General features: G+C 38.3%; 2 protein-coding genes across 4 annotated transcripts in view; one reads left to right on the top strand and one right to left on the bottom strand.

Moving 5' to 3' along the window:
• Positions 1 to 9,588, bottom strand: part of LMOD1 (leiomodin 1) — a 33,616-nt gene extending 24,028 nt beyond the window's left edge. The window contains exons 1-2 of one of the 3 annotated variants that reach the window (XM_087959512.1): positions 9,108 to 9,534; positions 5,151 to 5,234 (exon numbers count right to left, since the gene is read on the bottom strand). In XM_087959512.1, the coding sequence (XP_087815638.1) occupies positions 5,151 to 5,234; positions 9,108 to 9,368 (345 nt within the window). In that variant the 5' untranslated portion in view covers positions 9,369 to 9,534. Of the gene's footprint in view, positions 1 to 5,150; positions 5,235 to 9,086 lie in introns of all 3 variants that reach the window. The other 2 variants (XM_026680853.2, XM_087959513.1) reach the window with 2 other exon arrangements.
• A 3,901-nt stretch (positions 9,589 to 13,489) lies between these two features.
• Positions 13,490 to 21,407, top strand: TIMM17A (translocase of inner mitochondrial membrane 17A). Its single transcript, XM_026680866.2, has 6 exons — positions 13,490 to 13,652; positions 14,964 to 15,063; positions 16,404 to 16,467; positions 17,568 to 17,696; positions 19,020 to 19,130; positions 19,546 to 21,407. Exons 1-6 carry the CDS (start codon positions 13,525 to 13,527, stop codon positions 19,614 to 19,616), a joined length of 603 nt encoding a protein of 200 aa, XP_026536651.1. The 5' UTR covers positions 13,490 to 13,524; the 3' UTR covers positions 19,617 to 21,407.
• Positions 21,408 to 21,710: the final 303 nt, after the last annotated feature.

Raw genomic sequence — 21,710 nt, forward strand, 5'->3', positions numbered from 1 at the left:
TGGGGGATAAGACAGAGTTGACATCATAAGGACATGTTCCTTAAAAATGATGACTGGATTTACTACATGCTTGATAAGCTGGGAGATAAAGAATAGCCATACAATACATTTCTACTTTGTTCAAGTCTTGGTCTTTCTTTCCGCAAACATTATTTTAAGCTAGTCCATTAACTAATCACATGGAAGACAGAGAGTGATATCCATATCTCAGTGTACTATTGACTACCCGAAGCATAGAATTACTATGGACAAATTTGGACAGCAATCTTAGAAATACTTGTGAGAGCTTACCTGGGAAAGAATAAAAAAAAGCAATAGAGAAACAATATTTGCCTCCTCGTATGGAGTTCATACCCTGCCTTCTCTTTGGCCATATGGTGTTCTGGCTGACATCTCAATGAATAAGAATTCAAGTTCAGGGCAGAATAAGAATGCAGCATTCCATTCTACTGCCTGAATTGCAGCATAGACATGTATTTGTAGAAGTATGGTGAAATGGCTCTATTGCTGACATTATCAACCAATGCACTAGACTAAAATGCAGTTGGCTGATTTGTAGTTCAGTATATTTGTGCAACCCCAGACAATTGCATTAATAGTAAACCGTGGTTTGATTAAGTATGGATTACCATGCTGTGCATTCAAACCATGTTCTTCATTTACAGGTTAAGGCTTTAGTAATGAAGTCCTGCTGAGTATCAACTGAGTGACTATATGTGTTTGGAATCTAGGGTGTGGGGAAAGGGAAAAGCAGTTGGATGGGAAAGTATGAAACTTTTGTTCTTTCAGTTGCCACAGATGTCTACCTCTTCCCCAAGAAATAGCCCCTGGGGTTTTGTTATATGCAAATGGCAGAAACATATAGTTTGGTATGAGGTTTATTTGCAGTTATAGCTTTTTTTTATAGGCCGGCAATTTCCCACAATTATAGAATAACACTCACCTGAAACTGGGGAGAGGGCTTTGACCTTTTGGTTATGAGGGGCTTGAGGGCTTTGACCTTTTGGTAGGATCAGAAAATAAAGGTTAACTAATGCCTTCTGAGCTTATTTTTTTGGCTCCTTGAGTGTGAAAGTATCACAGGGACACTCATTTCTATTTTGGGTTGTTTATAAACAGCTTACTGGTCACCTATGGTTGTCTTAACATTTAGAGAAAAAGTGATGTTATCTAGTTAGAATACCTCTAAATATAATTTAGTTTTGCGATTCAGGGTAGAATCCACTTCTTTTTCTTTGAACAGTACAAAGTTCATCAGATTCATGAACATATGTGCTTCAGAGGTTTTATGGTTGGAACCAGTTGATAACAAAAATTTTAAGCTTAGACAAATTAAGCTGGCCATAAATCCAACAGAGAACTTGAAATAAGGGAGTAAAATATATGCCTACTCCAATTTATAGAATCTGCTTTATCTTCTGCTTTGACACCTAGTTGCTTATACTGAAAAAGCTGTCAGTATTAAATCAAAACGTGTTGAAACATATTAGAGAGCCAGTAGGTATATTGCTTGGAAAGTGTATTTTGGCTAGGAGATCCAAGAATTCACTCTCTTTTTCAGCTGTAGAGCTCATTATGGTCTAGATGTTGCCTTTCAACTCAATCTTTACCACAGGTAATCCTCAACTTATAATCACAACTGAGCCCAGAATTTATGTTGTTGAGTGAGACATTTATGACTTTTCTTGCCTCAGTTGTTAAGTGAATCACTGCAATTGTTATGTTAGTAATCCACTTGTTAAGTGAATCTGGCTTGCTTGTAGTTGCAAAAGGTGATCACATGACCTTGGGACACAGCAACAGTCATTAATATGAACCACTTGCCAAGAATTTGAATTTTGATCACATGATCATAGGGACGTTGCAAAGATAGTAACTGTGAAAAACGGTCATAAATAATTTTTGCAGTGCCGTTGAAACTTCGAACAGTCACTAAATGAACTGTTGTAAGACAAGGACTACTGTACTGGGTCTTTGGTTTAATTTAGAGGTTTAGTTGGTTTGTGTGCTGTGGTAATGCTGTGTATAGTAGCCTGTTGTTTTCTGAGATGTTTTTGATGTGTGGTAGTGTTATCTTTTTCATAGCTTCTGTTGGTTGTGCGGTAGAGGCACGCACTCAATTCCTTATTTCCAGCAACTGCTATTCAGAGAGATAATGTCTCTAAACCTGGCAATGCCATTTAGAATTATTTATGACTACTGATTGTTGATAGATCTACTGTACCTCTACTAATTTATCTGGTCCCACTTTTAAAGCCTAGATTTTGTAGGATAGGCAGTGTTGACTTTAAGTAGAGGAATCAAATTATTTGGCATAAAGAGAAATTAACATGAATTAAAAACAAGTGGCTGTGTATATTGAATCTCATCCTTAAACGTCTGCTTTCCCTACTGTTATTAACTTTGTGCAGTATCAACATTTATCTTACATATTTACAGTACTGTTTTTATACATTAATTATTCTATGCAGAATAATCAACATAGCTCTGAATCGACTCATAAGACTGCATTCCCTTGAGGCATTAAAATAACTAGATACGGTCAAGACTCTAGATGACCATGATAGAAGCTCAAATAATCAAGTGCTAATAAAGCTATCTCAGAGGTTATTTCTGACTCTTTATAACTGATGTGTATTTGTGTAAGCAATAGCACATAACTGGGGAGAATCCAAAAATAATGTCATTAAAGTTTCAGTCTTGATCAGGTTCATACCACCCAGGACTGATTTTAGAGCACCTTCAGAAGACCAGCCTTTTCTCACCAAGCTTACTAGCTTCTTGTTTGAAATGGAGCAGAAATTGACAAAGTTGTATGAAATATTAAAGTGATCAGGATGCTATGAGCACCTCTGTTACCATTATGTCCATACAGAATCTATAACTGAATCTTCTGGTGAATAAGTTAGCTCAGATGTCTTAACCACTCTGTGCCAATCTGTAATAAGCAGGGGTGGGATTCAATTTTTTTAACAACCGGTTCTGTGGGCATGGCTTAGTTGGTGGGCGTGGCTTTCTGGTGATGTGACTGGCTGGGTGTGGCCAACTCAACATCACTCACATTGAGGCATGCATCTCCTCGCCTGGCCTCTCATGACTGTGTGGATGCTGCAACAGTCGTAAGTGTGAAAAATGGTCATAAGTAACTTTTTTCAGTGCCATAGCAACTTTAAATGGTCACTCCACACAAGCAAAGTACCAGCAAAGGAGGGGAAAAAAAACTCCAGAGAAGTTCCTGAGACAGGAAGTCTAGTCCTGCCAAGAATGTAATAAAGGTTAATGGAGAGGCAGTTTCTGTAAGCAACACCAGAATGTTTCCTTCCTGCCTTCCTTACAGGATTAGGCCAGTAATTTCTTCTAACAACCGGTTCTCCGAACTGCTTAGAATGTTAACAACCGGTTCTAGAGAATAGGTGCGAATCTGTAGAATCCCACCCCTGAGAATAAGAGAATGCATTCAATTTTATGCTGAAAATTAAATCCCTTCCACCTCCAAAAAAACAAATATAATAAAGGATACTAAGCTACAAGTTTTGCATCTAGTTTCCTGTTTCTGGCAAGCTGGCAAGAGCTGGAAGATGAAGTATGTCAGATATTCCCTCCAAAGATCCATTTGAACTATCTAATTAAAGCCAGCATTGCACAGCCGAGACAATTGCAGCTTAGAAATTCTCTATTTGCACAAGGTCTTGTAACTGCAGCAATAAATGGCTAAATTTAAGCACAATATCTGCACAAATATCATATGATTGCATAGCTTATGTAAGCAAATTGGTAGCATCTTATAGAAAAGCACTCAGACTTGAGAAAATTGTTATAAAAATGACAGCCAGTATTCTAGAGGTTAAGGGTTGAATTGGTACGGAAAGATTTAGATTCTAGTCCACACTTAGCACAGAAGCTCAGTGTGGGTAGTCACCTTTTTCTCAGCCCAATCTATTTTACAGGGTGGTTGTCATACTGTCACAGGGAAAAATATGAGGGCAGAGTACAGTGCATATGCTCTGTTGAATTCCTGAAGACAAGGTAACAAACAGATAAAGTTACTTATATAGAATGTCAATTCTCTTAACGGTTTCAGTTGCATTATACATTCTGGAACGACATAATGAAACATGAGAATGAAAAGGCATCAGTCTTTCCTTATGGAAGAATATAGAGAACTTCTGGGATCAAGTGATTTGTTCTCCCCATATGGTGCAGTGCTATGTGGTGTTATAACAAACTTGGCCCTTGTAGCCTTCCTACTGCTGTTTTCAGATGTGTTAATCCATCAGCTCCTAACAAGCCTGAGGAAGAGAAAACGAATGAACGGGATATTTTTTCTCTTTCTCTCTAGAGACAGAAAGAGAAGAGAGTCAGCTCAGCAATATCATTTTACTGTAAGGTGATCTAAAAGACCAGATTTACTACCCTGGAGAGTTTGTTTCCCACAGTTCAGTATTACAGAACAGAACTTCAGAGTAAGTAAGATAGCAAAGAGGCCTGACACTGAACAGTGTTTTAACATGTCCAAATGTTAATAATAGAGATCTGTATCTTAGCTTGAGAAAGCAATATATTTTGTTACACTCCGACCCATTGTATAATGTTAAAAACAAAATACATGACATGAGGTAATTTATTTGGATTTGTTAATCAAAAGATGTTCAGAGATGTCCATTTTCTCAATTTGTCAGAGGGTTCTACATTGCTTCAATCATTAAGTAGAAGCTAATTCTTGGCCACTATGTTTAAATTCAGATTGAACTACTTGTGTTCTTGCACAGTTCTTGCACAGTTCTGCTCCAGAGAACAACTGTTCACTAACAAATAAAGCAACCTATTCCTAGTTGGTGATCCCTAAATGTTTTGGGGGCACCAAATCCTTAATGCCAAGTCACCAGGCTAGATAAGATTGAAATAAAGAGAAACATGCCATAAATCTGTGCAAGCCTGAAGTTTTCTGGAGATCTTTCCTATGCAAGAATCAAAGAGTGTGTGACTCACCAAAGCAAAGACGATTCACTAACCTCTGAGTACTAAAAGCTTAAAAAACATGTTATTATCACTGCTTCCCAAAATGGCAAAAATCAAGCCACTTGCTAGCTATCATACATGGCATACATAACACATAACATGCATAGCTTCAGTTCAGCTTAGCGAATTACAAGTTCTGAAAGGCAAACGTACGGTCTACTTTGCCTCCTGCTGTTTTCACCAACATTCAAGTTCAAGATGCTTCCTGCTGATCTCTAGAATGAGACAGAAACAATGATCTTCAAGAAAGACCATTCTACTGAAATACCTTAATTCTGTTATTATTGTCCTAGCCTTCTTTCCAATCAACCAGCAAAATGAAATAAACTGGCATGCATATTTTTCAAATCCCCATCCACTCTATAAACACTTGAGTTGGGACAGGTTGTTAGCAAGAACTGAATTTGAAATTATCTTCCTAGTTCCTGCCAACTAAAGTTGTTACTTTACATTTGCATAATATACCAAATCATCAGTAAGCCTCTGCCTTCGGTTAAATAGCTGTGGGAATGGGAAGATGTGTAGTGAAACTGGAAGAAGGCATGATCTCTTTCATCAAGTATGGTAACTTAGCATATTATCCAAACATGGCAATAAGTCAAAGTAAAATAGAGCTGTAAGGAGATGAGCTTTCTAAAATACATTAACATTCCAGCAGATTTTAGAGAAATAAAGGAAATCATTTTTGCATAATGTATTTCTGATAAATGCTGAGATTTTAATATGCTTTTGGAAGAAGTCAACCAAGTGTTATTTCTTGTACCACACTTGGGGGGGGGGGACCCATACCATCTGCAAAGAAGTTATTCTTCCTATTGCTGTGCCAAATTTTACTTGGTGACAACTGCATCCACTCACCCACTTGCAAGACAAGCTGGCAGAACTTTGCAGGACTTAGACATCTACATCTGAGATAAAATATATAGGCCACTTCTTTTTCATCATTTGGTGTATGCATCTATTGATCCCTCTTGGTTAACTCAACCATGATTTATTCAGCTAATCTGATTTCATACAGTACTAGTCACACCAGAGAAGATTGTACAACATTTAAAATGTGTCTAATTTGATGAGCCTTTCCTGTTGGGGCTAACTTGTTAAGGCTATGGTCAGTTTGATAGGTATCATAAAGAATACTGAATCATTAACACATGGGATGAATTCAAACTATGTTAGATTAACACGTGGTTGGCAAGTTTGTAGCTCAGAATATATATATTGACAACATACAGGTAGTCCTCAACTTAGGACCACAATTGAGTCCAGAATTTATGTTGCTATGTCAGAAATTTGTTAAGTGAGTTTTACCCCATTTTACAACTTTTCTTGACACATTTGTTAAGTGAATCAGTGTCGTTGTTAAATTAGAAACATGGTTGTTAAGTGAATCTGGCTTCCCCATTGTCTTTGCTTGCCAGAAGGTCACAAAAACTAATCACATGAACTTGGGACACTGCAACTGACATAAATATGAACCAGTTGCCAAGCATCCGAATGTAAACACATGACCATCGTGATACTGCAATTGTCATAAGTGTGAAAAATGGTCATAAGTCATTTTTTCAGTGCCATTGTAACTTTGAACGGTCACTAAATGAACTATTGTACCGTATTTGCCGGCGTATAAGACGACTTTTTTGCCCTGAAAAACATGCCTCCAATTGGGGGGGTCGTCTTATATGCCGGGTCGTCTTATACGCCGGCAAATAGTAATTGGGAAGCACTGCGGCTGCCAGCGGCTGAGGCACTTTTGCGCACCGTGGAAACGAATCCCGTGAAGCCGAAAGGAGCAGCCAGCCTTCTCCCAGCTCCCAAGGAAACGAGGCTCGCACCGCCCGAGCTCCGCTGAGGTATCCGGCTGGGGCTGTCAGGAGTTGTTACTGCTGGCGCGGCTCCAGTCCCGCGTTGCCTCGGGAAGGGAAAGGCAAAACCAGGAGCCGCTGCTGCCATTGCAAAGCGCCGCCGCGGCTCTTCCTTTTTGCCTTTCCTTCCCGAGGGCAGGACGAGCCGCTGGAGCGCGCCAGCGGTAACAACTCCTGACAGCCCCAGCCGGATACCTCAGCGGAGCCTGGGCGGTGCGAGCCTGCTTCCTTGGGAGCTGGAGAAGGCTGGCTGCTCCTTTCGGCTTCACGGATTCGTTCCACGGTGCACAAAAGTGCCTCAAAAAAAAAAAAGTGCAAAAGTGGAAGGCGTGCGGAAGAGGGGCGAGTATATAACAAACTATATTTTGAGTGGAAATGTTGGGGGGTCGTCTTATACGCCGGGTCGTCTTATACGCCGGCATATACGGTACATCAAGGACTACCTTTATTCTGTGCCTCAAGCAAAAAAAAAAAGCTGCCCTTAGATATATTTTTTTTAGCTTGCGCCATTTGGGCTTGTGTTCCTAATCCACCACATGAAGCCTCTGCTTCATTATGCTTATGGACAGAACCAGCCTTGCTTGTTGCAAATTAAGGTTCTTTTTTTTCCTCAAGGGATCTCTTTAGTACTGGATAGCTTCAGTTCCTCCCCATCTACATTTCTACTTAGTGCTGGGCAAGCAAATGTGGTTGCTGCTGGCAAGACAAAGTCCATTGATCTAGCCTCACCACGCAAGGAACATAACGTAAACCCTGAGTTCGCATAAAAAACTATGTCAAAAATGTATGGTTAATAAGCTACAGTATGGTAAATGTTTTGAAAGAATTTAGTCAACTGTGATTTATGTAGTTATCATAGGTAAACAAAATATGGTTTGGCACATTTATAAACATAGCATAGAGCTTACCTCTCATAATCCCTTGTCAGGTGGCATGATATATAGACTGGATTTGAACAAACCACTACTCTAAAATGCATTTGTCTATTGATATGAACCCAGACCATGTAACAGCTTATGTTCAGGTGGTCTGCAAATGCAAGCTATTTAGTTAACCATAATTCTATAATAAATAAACATATTGTACAATCACATGGGTACTTATCTCACTTTTTTTCAAGACTTTAAAAGGATTGGAAATGGTATCACTCTATCCCATAGTTTTTAAACAATGGAATTCACATGAAATGCTAAACTTCAAACAAAACACAATTTGGCTTTGCATACTATGTAAACACATCCCTTATAGTGTTTTGCTGTTAGCTGCTATAAAAGGAAAAAAGAGTAAAATGGATTTGTTTATTAATAATTTATTAAATGTCAGAATAGACATTTGGAAATTTAGCATGCCCAACATGCTAAACTGTAAACCATGTTTTTACAAATCCCAATCATTGGGTTAACTCATGCCACCAATCCATAGTGTGATTTGTTTGATTCTGACCTAGTCATATGAACCTAGTGGTAGTTTTGTGGTTTCCAAACCATACTTTAAGGCTTACCATTGTGGCACAAGTCTACTTAAGCTTGTTCAATTAATTTATCATTAAAGTAAATTATGACTTTCACAAACCCAGGAAATGTGGGGTGACCTTCTCCATCTTATCTCTTGCAGTAACTAAACTCTCAGATATTATCAACACAGCCACAGAGCATTAAGACTGGACTCCCAATATTGTAAAGCTAGAACCAGAAACAGTTTTGGGGCTTCAACCCAACCTAATGGGGAACAACTTTCACTTCCCTAAGTGAGACAATTATCTCCAAGTTCAAGAAACTAAAAACCTGCTCTGTGATAGCATTTACTCATGTTAATAATGTTGTATCATTTTGACTTTACACAGTAAATGAACTTAATCATTGTGATTGACTCAATAAACATGATAAACAAACATGATTTAGTAAGAAGTGTAAACCCATTAACTGTTTTATTCAGCAAAACTTTAGGAAAATATTTGTGTCAATGAAAACCAATAAATATATACTTTAAGGCAGCTTAATAAACTTGATTACACTGATCAAGTTTATGAAAAACAGGATGTGAGTTGCATCTTACTATGGAAAAGTAATATTTTCCTTTTGACTTTCCGGCTAGGTTTACACATTGCAAAACTCCCTAAAATCTGATGTTTTAACTTAGCAAACTGTATAATTCTAGCCATAGTTTACAGCTAGCATTACTCCACTTCCCCTTATACTAATGCACCTTTCCCAAAAAGCAACTTACATCCGTTGACTGTTCCTTTGGAATAAATTTCTTGGTCTCCTTTTCACGGTAGCTGAGTGTTTCCTCTCGATTGCACTTGCCACTCAATTGCTTGTCAGTTTTATCTCTCTGCTCGTGGCCTACTGGAATGCTCCCATCTGTATCAGATGAATCCAGTTCTTTTTCTAGCTCCTCCATCTCTTCTGCAGACAAAGTGGATAATAAGTTGTCAATATCTGGATCTTCACTGACTTGCCGTCGGTATTTTGCTACTTTCGACATCTTGGCAGGTTGCAAGAGTACACTCTATATATGTATATATGTATTTGTGTATATATTAAAAAGCAAGTTTAAAAAAACAGTTGGGATTTCTGCAAAACCAAGTTCTTTTTTCTGGTACTGTAGAGGTGTTGAAATGTTATATGTAAGAAACAAAACCCCCTTTACAGCTTGGATTATAATGACTATGCAGATGTAGAGAAACTGACCAATGAAAAGTGACAACAGTTCAGCCAAGCAGAGGAAAGCCAATCATACGAAACAGGAGGTGGAGCTGATATCTATCAGAGGAGTTTGAAACTTGAGGACATTCCAGAGAATCTTGAAGTGCTGCATGACCAAATTTAGTCTTGAACTTTTAGGTTTTTAAAGGCAATGAAAGAGAAACTTGCACATTTTCTAAAAAGAAAAGCAAAACAAAATTCTCTAAGTGCTGGCTCGCTGGGTGGATGCAGAAATGAAAACAAAATCTTTTTAAGTGTGTATATCAAATGCTCACACATCTACAAACAAATGCATCTCCTTGGTGGCAATGCAGTGTCTTATTTCACTTCTCTCAATAATAATATGTAAAATCAGAATATGCCTGAAGCTTTCTTAATTTAATGATTCAGTTGCTATTTGTCCATTGAAAATAGTTTTCAATTTGATATTTTTTTGAATCTTATACAAAATGAATAGAAAATTATTATTGTAGTAGTACACAGTACACTTCTGATGAATAGGTCATTAAACAAGTCCACAATCTTCATCAATATGCAGTTTAAAGCTAGAAAGAAAGCCCATCAGATTTTCTTTCAAATACATTTGCTTAGAGTTGGATTGCCTATCTACAACTGCTAGTAAGTGGAGAGCCAAGTATAATAAGATGTATCTTCCAGTAATGGGATTCAAATATTTTTACCACCGGTTCTGTGTGCGCGGCTTGGTGGGCGTGGCAGGGGAAGGATACTATAAAATCTCCAGTCAGAGCTGGTATTTGCTGGTTCTCCAAACTACTCAAAATTTCCATTACCGGTTTGCCAGAACTGGTCAGGACCTGCTGAATACCACCTCTGGTATCTTCCATTCCAATCTGGGGGATTTTCAGTAAAAACAGTTTAGATCTTTCAGTCCCTGCCTGAAATGTTCTTTGAAGATGTTACATTGGTAGCAAAATGCAGGGACAGTAGGGGTGGTAGTTCTGGAACTACTGGTGGAAAGTTTTTATTCCTTGGCTTTTATTTCAAAAAGTCACTAAATGCCACAATAGCATTAATGAAAATGGTCAGGTTTTAAATTTATTTAAATTTATTTTCACAAAATGGTATTCCACCAAGGTATTGAACAAGTACTCCATTCATGAGCATTCCAGGTTCGGGAATTCTGGCTCAAATATTTCATACATTTTATTATGCAAAGAATATGGAGGGTTTGTACCTCTTGTTCTGCTTTTTTTGCAACTCACCTTCTCCATCTTCTTTTGCCTGCTTTATAACAGCTATCATTCATGTTAGAAATGATGCTGAAAAGCTAATGCTTGCTCGTTGTTTGATATTTGCATTACATTTTAACCAAGTTACTGTTTTCAGATCTGTTCAACTTCAAAATGAGCTAGCCAATAGCATATTGGAGAGTATCACTTTGGGGATGGTTGGTTTGCATCATAATTTATTACAGTATTAATGATATTTGAAAGAAATAATAGACTGATGTCAAAATATAAAAAATGTAATTCCAAAAATGCTTATACAATCAAAACTGGGTTATGCCATTAAGAAACACGATTGAATGAACATATCTAATTAATTATCATTGCATGCTTACACAATTTAAAAATGTGTTTTCAAAGTGCACATTACCAAACCCTGTGAATTTTAGTGCAATCTAATAATTGCCAAAGTAAAGTCAAAATACATTCCTTTTTTACCTAGGTTTTTCTCCCATCCCCCTCAGACCTTTCCTAAACATAATTTTTATGAACAATGCCTCCATCTGCTGACAGTCACTATTATTACATGAGATGTAAAATATTATATAATGTAAATATAGTGTAATACTTCAATTTTGTGTTACTGTAAATAAAAGCCTCAGTGGCCTTTAATCCTTTACTTTTGTTGAACTAGATAGGTGTTTGAGGTGTGGCATTGTTACTTTGCTTTTAGTTTCAGTATTTAGTACTTGTTCAACACGATGACAAGGAAATGTAGTGATACAGTTTGTATCTTTTCCTGACAAAAACATCAGGAGTCTGGAAGCAATATTTCCAACTATTTTATTAAAAGGCATAGGTCTTCTTGAGCTATAGCTCATTATATCAGATGCATGAAGTGGCTTGATTGATGTAGGATTTAAATTGGACTGAAGAGGGGAAAATTCTTAATTAATAAGGTAGATGCAATCTGTCTCACATATAACCTGTATAACCAACTATAGGTGGTCCTTGATTTACAACAGTTCATTTAGTGACCATTCAAAGTTACAACAGCATTGAAAAAAAATGAGTTATGACCAGTTTTCACACTTAGGAATCCATATTTATAACGGTTGCAGACAGTATCCTGAGGTCATGTGATTTCCTTTTGTGATCTTCTGATAAGCAAAGCCAATGGGGAATCATTTAACAATCATGTTACTAACTTAACTGAAGTGATTAATTTAACAACTGTGGCAAGAAAGGTCATAAAATGGGGCAAATTCACTTAACAAATGGCTTGCTTAGCAATTTTGGGCTCAATTGTGGTTGTAAGTTTAGGACTACACTATTTTCCCTTCCCTTCCTCCCTGCGTCACCCACATTTAAATCTTAATGAAATTGTTATTAAGAAGAGGTATTACCAGAAGAAATGCTATTCTTTTTTGCCACCATACACTAACTTGGCTCTCCTTTTACAATGTATAGTCTGAATTCATTTGATATGCATGATCAATCTCCAAAATAAAGCCTTTGTGACAGAGGTAGAAAAATTTACACACATGTCCATGCTCAGGAGGAAAGCTCTTTCCCTGGCTCTCTGCTGTTCAGTCCTAGTTTTGGCATGTATAGAGCAATCCTATTCAGCCATAAAAGATCCAATCTTCAGATACCTTCAAGGATCTCTCTCCAACACAGAGACTGCTCTTCAAATGTCATCACTGTATGTACATTTCTCGCCTCTTGCTTCCTAGATGAACTTTCATTGAGGGCTTTTCATTGTTCTCCTTGTGATGGGATTAAAAGGCTATATTGGCATTGGAAACATGGCCATATTTAGGTTTAGTAGTCTTAGGCTGGTCCAATTCACGTGTAAATAGACGTGTAAATAGACGTGTAAATAGACAGGGATCAGGGACAGCAGAAAGATATGGGGGAAAGGGTGTGCAGAGGGGCAGAAAGAGGCAGGAGGAAGACTTTGCAGCTTTATAATTTTTCCATCTTAAGCTCTTCGTTAGATACATTGCACTGTTACAGTGCAGATATACCATAGTGTTTCTTTAGTTTAGCGCAACATCTTTATCTGTGTGGTGGAGGTTATGTAGTTGCTAAGTAGTGTCCGTCTCTTCGCAACTCAAAGCACCCTAATATGCCAGTCTCCCATATTTTCCAGTCTCCCAGAGTTTGCACAATTATCCATATGGTACAGAAGTTAATCAATCACACATGTCCTTTTATACCTTGGATTTTGACAAAGCTCAATAATCTTATTTTCTTTTCTTTTTCTTCTTAGCAGCAATCCTAAGCCATTCAGAGGAACCTACAGTACTGTGCAGTAAAGAGACTTCACCCCTTCACATGTGAGCCAAAAGAGTCAGGAAATGGTAGGGAGACGTCATTTAAACTCCGGATAAAACCTTGACTTTTTTGTCATTTCGTTTTATCCTCAGCATGTCCATCGTCAACATTTAAAATACCCATGGAATCGAGTATACCGAATCGATCAACGCAGATCACTTAACAGTGAGTTACTCTTTTGCCTTGATGCTAAAAAAAACCTCCACTTTTGGGGAATCCCTCCCACCCCCCCGTCCGCTCATTTATAGCATAGAGATCCCAAATCACCCGAATCAAACTAATTTTCCGCCTGAATTTCCCTTCGGCCTGGCGTCCCCGGTGCAATCGGAGGACAACACGTGTGTGCGCCGCTCAGCTCCGGAACCGAGCCTCGTTAGTTGAGCCGGCCCCTTCAAGGACTGGCAGCCAATGGCTGCGCCTGGCGTCGCCGGGGCCCGAAAGCCGCCTGATTCACAAGCCGGTAAAACGTCTGACTGCGCGTCACGCCGCCGTGTGGAAACCGGGACGAAGATGGAGGAATACGCGCGCGAGCCTTGGTAAGCAATGGCCGAGGCCGTTGCTCCGGTCTCTCCCTGCCTGCTTTTTTTTTTTTCCTCTTCTTCTCCCGAGCGGCAGCCAGCTCCGTCCTTGGGCCCCGCGCCCTTGTCCTTTCTCCTGCCGCGGCGTATGTCCGGTCGCTTTGGGGATGTGGATTGGGTGAATCAGCTGTTCGTTCCTGATAGAGGGCAAAGGACTCGGGGTATATAGTCGGGGCGGGACGGCTTGGAGCCGGCGCGGTTCCTTTGAAAGTGGATCGGCAAGGGATCCTTTGAAAGTGGCAAGGGTGGCCTTTGACCGAGAAGCGACTTTTAGCTGAGAGAAGGCACGTGGAATGAAATGGCTGCGCGAGGCTTTCGATTGGATGTGCCCTGGGTGACTCTTTGCCGGTTTGGTAAACAGGTCATCTGTAAACATCCGTCCAATTTCTACTCCATCTTCTACGGCAGGGGTCTCCAACCTTGGCCACTTTAAGACTTGTGGACTTCAACTCCCAGAATTCCTCAGCCAGCAAAGCTGGCTGAGGAATTCTGGGAGTTGAAGTCCACAAGTCTTAAAGTGGCCAAGGTTGGAGACCCCTGCTCTACGGGAGGCAGGAGAGCCTGCGGTCTTCAGGTGCTGCAGAATTACTGTACAATTCCCAGCAGCTAACCAACCTGATCAGTGCAGCACTATTGATCAATTCCCATAAAGTTTCCTATCATCATACATTGGTAAACCAAAAATATAAATGGGCCTTTATTAGAGCATGTTGCAATGCTCTTCCCCTCAGCAGTGGTACAGGGCAGATACCCCAGTGTTCCTTTAGCACATCATGTTTATCTGTGTGCTGGTGGTTGTGCTAAGTACTGTCCGGTTCTTCGAGACTCCATGGACCATAACACGCCAGGCTCCCGTATTTGTCATTGTTTCCCAGAGTTTTCCCAAATATTTGTGTGGTATAAAAGTTCAATCACACATGTCTTTTTCTATCATAGATGTTATTTGATAAAGCACAATAATCTTTTTTTATGATTTTTTTTTAATCAGCAATCCTAGGCCTTTCAGATGATTTCTGTGTTGATTTCCTTCTGACACGATCTTTTATGTAACATATAATGTTGAAAGGTTTTGTTACCTAGCCTCAAGCCTATAGCAGAGGGTCCAAAATGAAAAATACCTTGAAACATATACTGTCTGTTGTTTTTTGTTTTGATTTTTTGGGGTGTGTGTATTTGTTAGGAAGCTAGTGGACATAATACATTGAAGCTGAAGTATCTGAGGAATTGTTTGCTGTGATCAAGTTACAAGATTTATATATATATATTTAGCCCCTGGAGAATAGTGGATGATTGTGGTGGTGCTTTCACAATGGGAGCCATCGGTGGAGGCATCTTTCAAGCAATCAAAGGATTCAGAAATTCCCCAGTGGTGAGTTAAAATAATTTACAGAGACAAGTTTATGATTACTTTTTCTATAGTATTTAAAAACAGAGGTTTGGAAATAATGAATTCAGTGCAACTATTTTTTTTCTTTTTGAATATATAAAATTATATGTGTTATTATATTTATATATACGATGTGAAGCACATTTTTTTAAAAAATGTCTATTTTTCTGAAATCATAATCATATAATTGTGAAAGGATCCACAAGTATCATGTAATCCAACTCTATACAGTGTGCAGGAAAACCAATTAACCCACACTTGAGAAGTGGCTGCTCAGCCTCTTCTTAAAAACCTCCAGAGTTGAAGAATGTATCTTTATTTATTTATTTATTTATTTATTTATTTATTTATTATTAATCAATCAATCAATCAATCAATTAATTAATTAATTAAACAACCAAGCACATATAGCCATTCATCTACCAGAAAGAACTTTGGGCAGCAAGCAAGAATCAAAACCACAATATAATTAAAACAAAACAACTAATTAAAACAGACCTCATAAAACTTATATCCATCAGCTATGCTATCTTGCAAAGATCTGTCTCCTCTCTGCTGCAGTTAACTTTGAGGGAGAAGAGAGCAGGATGATTTCTTTTCCACCCTACCGTTCGGCTTCAAAATGCTTTTTGTGCTGAGAATGAAATGTTTTTGGGGGTGATCTTGCATGACTTCAGGCACCAATTCTGTCCAAAAGCGGGTGGGTGCCTGAAGTTGCCCCAGATCACAGCACCCAGAACCTTTCATTCTCAGCACAAAAGCATTTGCAAGCCAATGGGACGATGGAAACGATATCACATTGCTTTCAGCATCCTGTCAGCTTGCAAATGCTTTTCGCACCGAGAGTGAAACGTTCTGGGGCTGTGAAGTCACATGACTTCAGGCACCCATGCTCTGCAAAAGTGGAAATTGCATGAGATCACATGTAGCTAAAACAAAATTGGTAGCCTGTCTAATATATGTGATTTTACAAAAAGTCAGATATGGGTTAAAAATATAAAGTTAAAAAAACCTTTTTACTTTTGGAAGAACTCTTTACAGCCGTTGCCGCCTGTCCCAGCATGGTGATGAGTAGAATTTTAGCTTAGCACAGGGTTGTCAAACTCCCAACCCGCGGGCCGGATGCGTTATACGCTAGCCACACACCCATTTTAAAAAAGTGAAAAAAATCCTGATACATCATGTGACGCCGCCATAACAACATGAGTTTGACACCCTTGGCTTAGTTTATCAGTCTCAAGATCATAGATTAAACTCTGTAGATTGTAAATTGAATAAAAACCTTTGGTATTACTTTGATAGTGTATTTTTACCTGTTCCAGGGTGTAAATTACCGGTTGCGGGGTAGTTTGACAGCTATTAAAACCAGAGCACCACAGTTGGGAGGTAATTATTATTGTATATTATTATTTTCTTCTGTGTTTTAAAAAGAAAAGTGATAACATTTCTTGAGGGACATGATTTTTACTTTTCTTTAATATAGTATATAACTGAAGGGCTACTATAGCTATGCCATTATCTGCCCTGTGCTTTTGACAATGGAAAGAAGGGAACAAAGCCTATTTTCTTTTAAATCAGGAAAAGGTAACACTCATATTACATTTGTCAATATATTTTTTAGTTTAGTGTTTCCTTCCTAGGTGGAGAAGGAATACCACCTCTTTCAAGTGCCCTGTCTATCTAAGCAGGGAAAAAAGAACACTTGATAATTATCTTTCAAGATTTGAGAAACTTTTTTTGCCTGGCTAGAGAGTAGATTTCTCCTCTCCTGTCTAAGTAAAGAAATGAAGTTATTTAGAATCAATACTTTCAACAAGTATCCTTGTATGTATATTGTATATATGTATGTATATATACGTGTGTGTGTGTGTGTGTGTGTGTGTGTGTATGTGTATACACACACATTTGTGAGAAAATATGTCTGTGTTCAATTCCCATCAGAGAACAAAACAGTTATCTTAAAAAGAGGGTAGATTGTTATCATTTAATGTATGAACTGTGAACTAGCCTGGCCTAGAGGTTAAGACCTGGGCCAGGAGTGGTGAGACCAGAGTTATAAACATGTTGTGGGTACAGAAGCCACGTGGGTGGTTTTTGAGCCAATTACTCTCAGCTTTAGAAGGGGAAAGTGGCAAGCAACTGAAACTAAATGGTCTTGTCCATATAATCACCAGGAGTCCAGAATAGCTTGAAAGAAAAAAAAAATCTTATTTATTAAGTGAACTGCTTTGAGAAATTAAGGAGATGCAGATTTTAATCAAATGTTCTTGCCTATTGGAATATCCCTAAGGAGCTTTGGTGGGCATTAATTATACTTTATTTTTATGTTAAATTCTTGAATATTTTATTTGTTTTTTTATAACCATAGATTTTGCTTCTTTTTGAACTTAAAATAAAATTTCTCTAGATTCTTTTGCTAGGATCCAAATTTAAAAATGACCACTAAAACTTGGTTATAAATTTTGAATTATTTTTCATTCAAATAGGTAGCTTCGCTATCTGGGGTGGTCTCTTCTCCATGATCGACTGTAGCCTGGTGAAAGCAAGAGGAAAAGAAGATCCCTGGAATTCTATTTCCAGTGGTGCTTTAACAGGGGCCATTTTAGCTTCAAGAAGTAAGGACTATGTAGAGCTACTACCTATGACAAATTGTGAATGAACATTTTTAAAAAACTTTCTGACAGATAATTAAAATGTATCAATGCATATTCTATTATTCTTAATTTTCTACAACATTCGAATTTCTTGAAAGGATGGAGGGAAGTTGTACCTAAAGTTTTAGAGTGATATATGTGACCTTTGGGTTGCAGGTTGTACACACCTGCTATGAAGAATCTACATTTTAATTGTCAATGTTTTTTAGCCTTACGTTCCCATTTTCACCAAAGCAGAAAGAATGACATATCCTTTTCTTCCTTTCTAGCCCCCTCTGGATTTATTTTATTGCTATTTTTATTCTTTTGTTTCATGATGTTTTGTGTTTTTGTATTGTTCTGTTTTTAAATGTTTAACAATTGTAAAGGGCTGAGAACTGGGTGGTTATACATTGAATGAATTATTATTGTGATTATTATTGTTGTTGTTGTTGACATTTCCAACACAACATGTGATCCAGGGGTGGGCATGGCTTGGTGGTCATGTGACTGGGTGAGGCACCAAAATAACCCAGATGTCTCCTGCTGGAGACGGGGTTCGACAAGATGACCTCTGAAGTCCCTTCCAGCCCTGGATTGCTATGCTGTTTCAAAGCATCCTCTGAAGCTGTGTCTAGTGCCAGGGTTTGTGGTCCTTTCTTCCTCTCCTTTTTCTCTCCCTCCCTCTATCCCTCCCTCCCCTCCCTATCTCATTCACTTTTCCTTCCCTCTTTCTCCCTTCCCTTCCCTTCCCTCACTCCCTCTTTCTTTCTTTCTCCCTTCCTTCCCTTTCCTCCCTCTTTCTTTTATTCTTCTCCCTTCCCTCCCTTTCTTTCTCTCCCTCTTTCTTTCTCTTTTTTTCCTTCCTTCCTTTCTCTTCCTTTCTTCCTTTCTTTCTCCCTGGAGCCTCCTGGCAGCCAAAATGGAGTGTGGGGGAATGGGTGGCGGACACCCCCCATGCACCATTTTGGGCCTAGAAAACTTCCCTGGAGCCTCCAGGAAGCCAAAATGGGGCACGAGGGGGGTCTGGCTCCACTCCCACACCCTGTTTTTGCTCCCAAGAAGCCTCCCTACACTTACCTGGGAGCCAGACGGGCCTCGTGGGAACTTCTGGGAGGGGTGGGGCAGGGTGGGCAGGGCCAGCTGGTTGTCGGAACTATCGGTTCGGTGAACTGAATGTAAAATTAACATCCAGTTCGCCCGAACTGGCTGAATCCTACCCCTGATGTAATCTGATTATTATTATAGAATGATTTTAAAGATTATTCTAAATCCTTTTTCTATTTTTTAAAACCCTTTTATTAGATGGACCAATTGCCATGGTTGGGTCTGCAGCTATGGGAGGAATTCTCCTAGCTTTAATTGAAGGAGCAGGTATTCTGTTAACAAGATTTGCATCTGCTCAATTTCCAAATGGTAAGACAATTGCTTAGTTTCATATGCTGTAAAATCTGATATTTAATTCTCTTACTGAAGAACAATTTTACTTCTTTTAAAAGTTCCATTAAATATTATGGGATTTATTTTCACTGCAATAACTTGGAAGCATTCAAAATAAAACATTTGGTACTTAAAATTATCTGCAAACTTTTAATACGTTCACATAACAGGCTTCAAAATGTTGTGCAATAGTGGTTTCATAGAGTTGTCAGTTATAGCTCTAACATGACAATAGTTTCTTAACTGTTGGTGCCTTCCCAATTGCACATTAGTATGGAACAATCATACCCTAAGAACTCTAACTTTCTCCCTTGACCCTAATAGAAACATATTCAGTGCAGCAATATACTGCAGAGCGATAAACAATTGCTGTTTTTTTTTTTAATTACAGGTCCTCAGCTTTCTGAAGACCCATCTCAGTTACAAGCCTCTCCCTTTGGAGACTATAGGCAGTACCAATGATTTCTTCTGTTTCTGTTGAACTTTAAAAGTTTTACCTTTAAAAGGAGAAGCAAAATGAAGCCTCATTTGAAGACTTTTCATTGGATGTGTACATGTAGATGTTACTGTATTTTTCACAATATTTAAAGGATTATGAATAGGAATTATCACTGTAAAATAAATATAAAATGCCTGCAAACTCCATAGATATTCCTTATCTTAAGGATCAAGCAACATATGGATCTGTGGCCTTTTTTAGTGTAATGCAGATTATGTCCCTGGGGATACAACAAACCATGTAATATGAAAACCTATGGAATGCACTAGCAGAATATGTGCTGGTAACACATCTGCAGTGAGCAGTGTTGTGTTTTCTTCCAGATAATCAGAAAGAGATGCAAAGCATAGAAGAAATACTTAATTTCCTCTTAATATTCTTGTAATGTTAATATAACTCTCCGTAGTGAGAATGAAATATTAAGGGAGATCATAATAGTTCTTTACTGAATATTTAAAAGGATATACTATGTTGACAAAAGTTTCAAGGATTATTTTTGGCAAGAAATCTGTTTTCTTGAGCTTTTTTAATCTTCGGAAAATAAGTCTTATATGCTGTTCATGTATGTAACAGTGGATGAAATGTTTGTGATCAGATGGTGTAATTTGCATGTCTAAAGTTCCTTACCCTATCTGCACAACACCACGATTGTCCCTCCTATCAGTCTTATCTGAAGCTAGTGTGTTTTCCACTTTTGTCTGTTTTAAATGAATTTACTATTTTTTCCAAAGTAATTATACAAAGAATATAAATATGTTACCTGTTTTAGACTAAACATGAGGATGAACTTTAACAAGACAAAATGCTATATGAACTTGTTAACTGGTTTGGAGAAAGAGTTAGGGATGTGCAGCATTTCACATGCCAATGGAAAAACATGTCTTGGAATGCCTGGGGGTGTTCATATAGCAACTGTTGGCAATTTGTTAAAGCAGCCATGTCTTCCTACAATTGCATGGCTGTCCTCCATAATGGTAACATGATGTTGAGAAAAGACTTACTTGGTCTGTAGTTGCTACATGCATACCCAAATGCACACTAAAAGAACTTTATTCCTAGTAATCTGAAGCAAGGGTCCCCAATCTCAGGCCTGCTAGGAACCGGGTCCCACAAGTGGGCAAGCAAGCAGAGTGCACATGTGTGGGATCTAGGTTGCGCATAAAACCCTACCCCACCCCCGGTCTGTGGAAAAATAGTCTTCCATGAAACCAGTCTCTGATAACAGAAAGGTTGGGGACTAGTGATTTAAACCACTGAACAGCCTTATTATAGATCTTATTTATGTGATACTAGTTGCAAAAAATCTGGCAACACAGAACAGGCTTTCTGAAGCTTAAAATTAAATTACTGCCCTCCAATGGCACCTGTGTCTTATTGTTATATTTTAAAATGCGTCTTCTGTAAGAATGTATACATGTATCAACTTTCTGTGCTTTTTGCATTGTCTTGAAGTCAACCATGGCTGGGCTGCACCATTTTAGATAAGCATTTAATTATACAACGCTAAATTATCTTAATAGAGAAGACAGAGTTTAAATGCATTCTCCATGTGAAAAAAATTTGAAATCTTGAGAGTTCCTATCTGTACTCTAAAGTAGTACAGCCCCAGGATTTTTGTCATTTTAAGTAAGAATTGAATTTACTGTCTTGCATGGACAATTACATGTCAATAGCACAATGGGATTCAATAATAACGAAGATTTTTGGATAAACTATTCTAAGAAGATAGCTCCAATAAATTCACAATTATCAAATTATTTGGGTTTTTATGTATGCTCTATCCTTGCAAATTTCTACTTAAATTAGGCCACAATTGAGATACACGATAGGAGAAATTGAACAACCCTGAAGATATTTTTAAGGTATGGTACAATTTTGATATAGTGTGGACAGCTTTTACCAGCAGTACTTTAACGTAGGTTATATTAGAATATATGGCTTATGAATACAAGTAGTCCTTGCTTAGTGCCTTGTACAGTTACAATGGTGATGAAAAAAATAACTGAACAATCCTCGCGTTTAAGAGTTTTACAGGTCTGGAAATGAAAGGAAAGCTA

Source organism: Notechis scutatus, chromosome 3, assembly GCF_049901735.1.
Source record: "Notechis scutatus isolate UNSWTSFEM ecotype Mainland chromosome 3, rNotScu1.2, whole genome shotgun sequence".
NCBI classification, from domain to species: domain Eukaryota; kingdom Metazoa; phylum Chordata; class Lepidosauria; order Squamata; family Elapidae; genus Notechis; species Notechis scutatus.

Bases quoted from the DNA above. Each gene is read 5' to 3' on its own strand.
- TIMM17A (XM_026680866.2), top strand. From the start codon at position 13,525: ATGGCTGCGCCTGGCGTCGCCGGGGCCCGAAAGCCGCCTGATTCACAA. The intron at 15,064-16,403 runs GTGAGTTAAAAT...TACCTGTTCCAG, and splicing joins GATTCAGAAATTCCCCAGTG to GGTGTAAATTACCGGTTGCG. The intron at 16,468-17,567 runs GTAATTATTATT...TCATTCAAATAG, and splicing joins CAGAGCACCACAGTTGGGAG to GTAGCTTCGCTATCTGGGGT.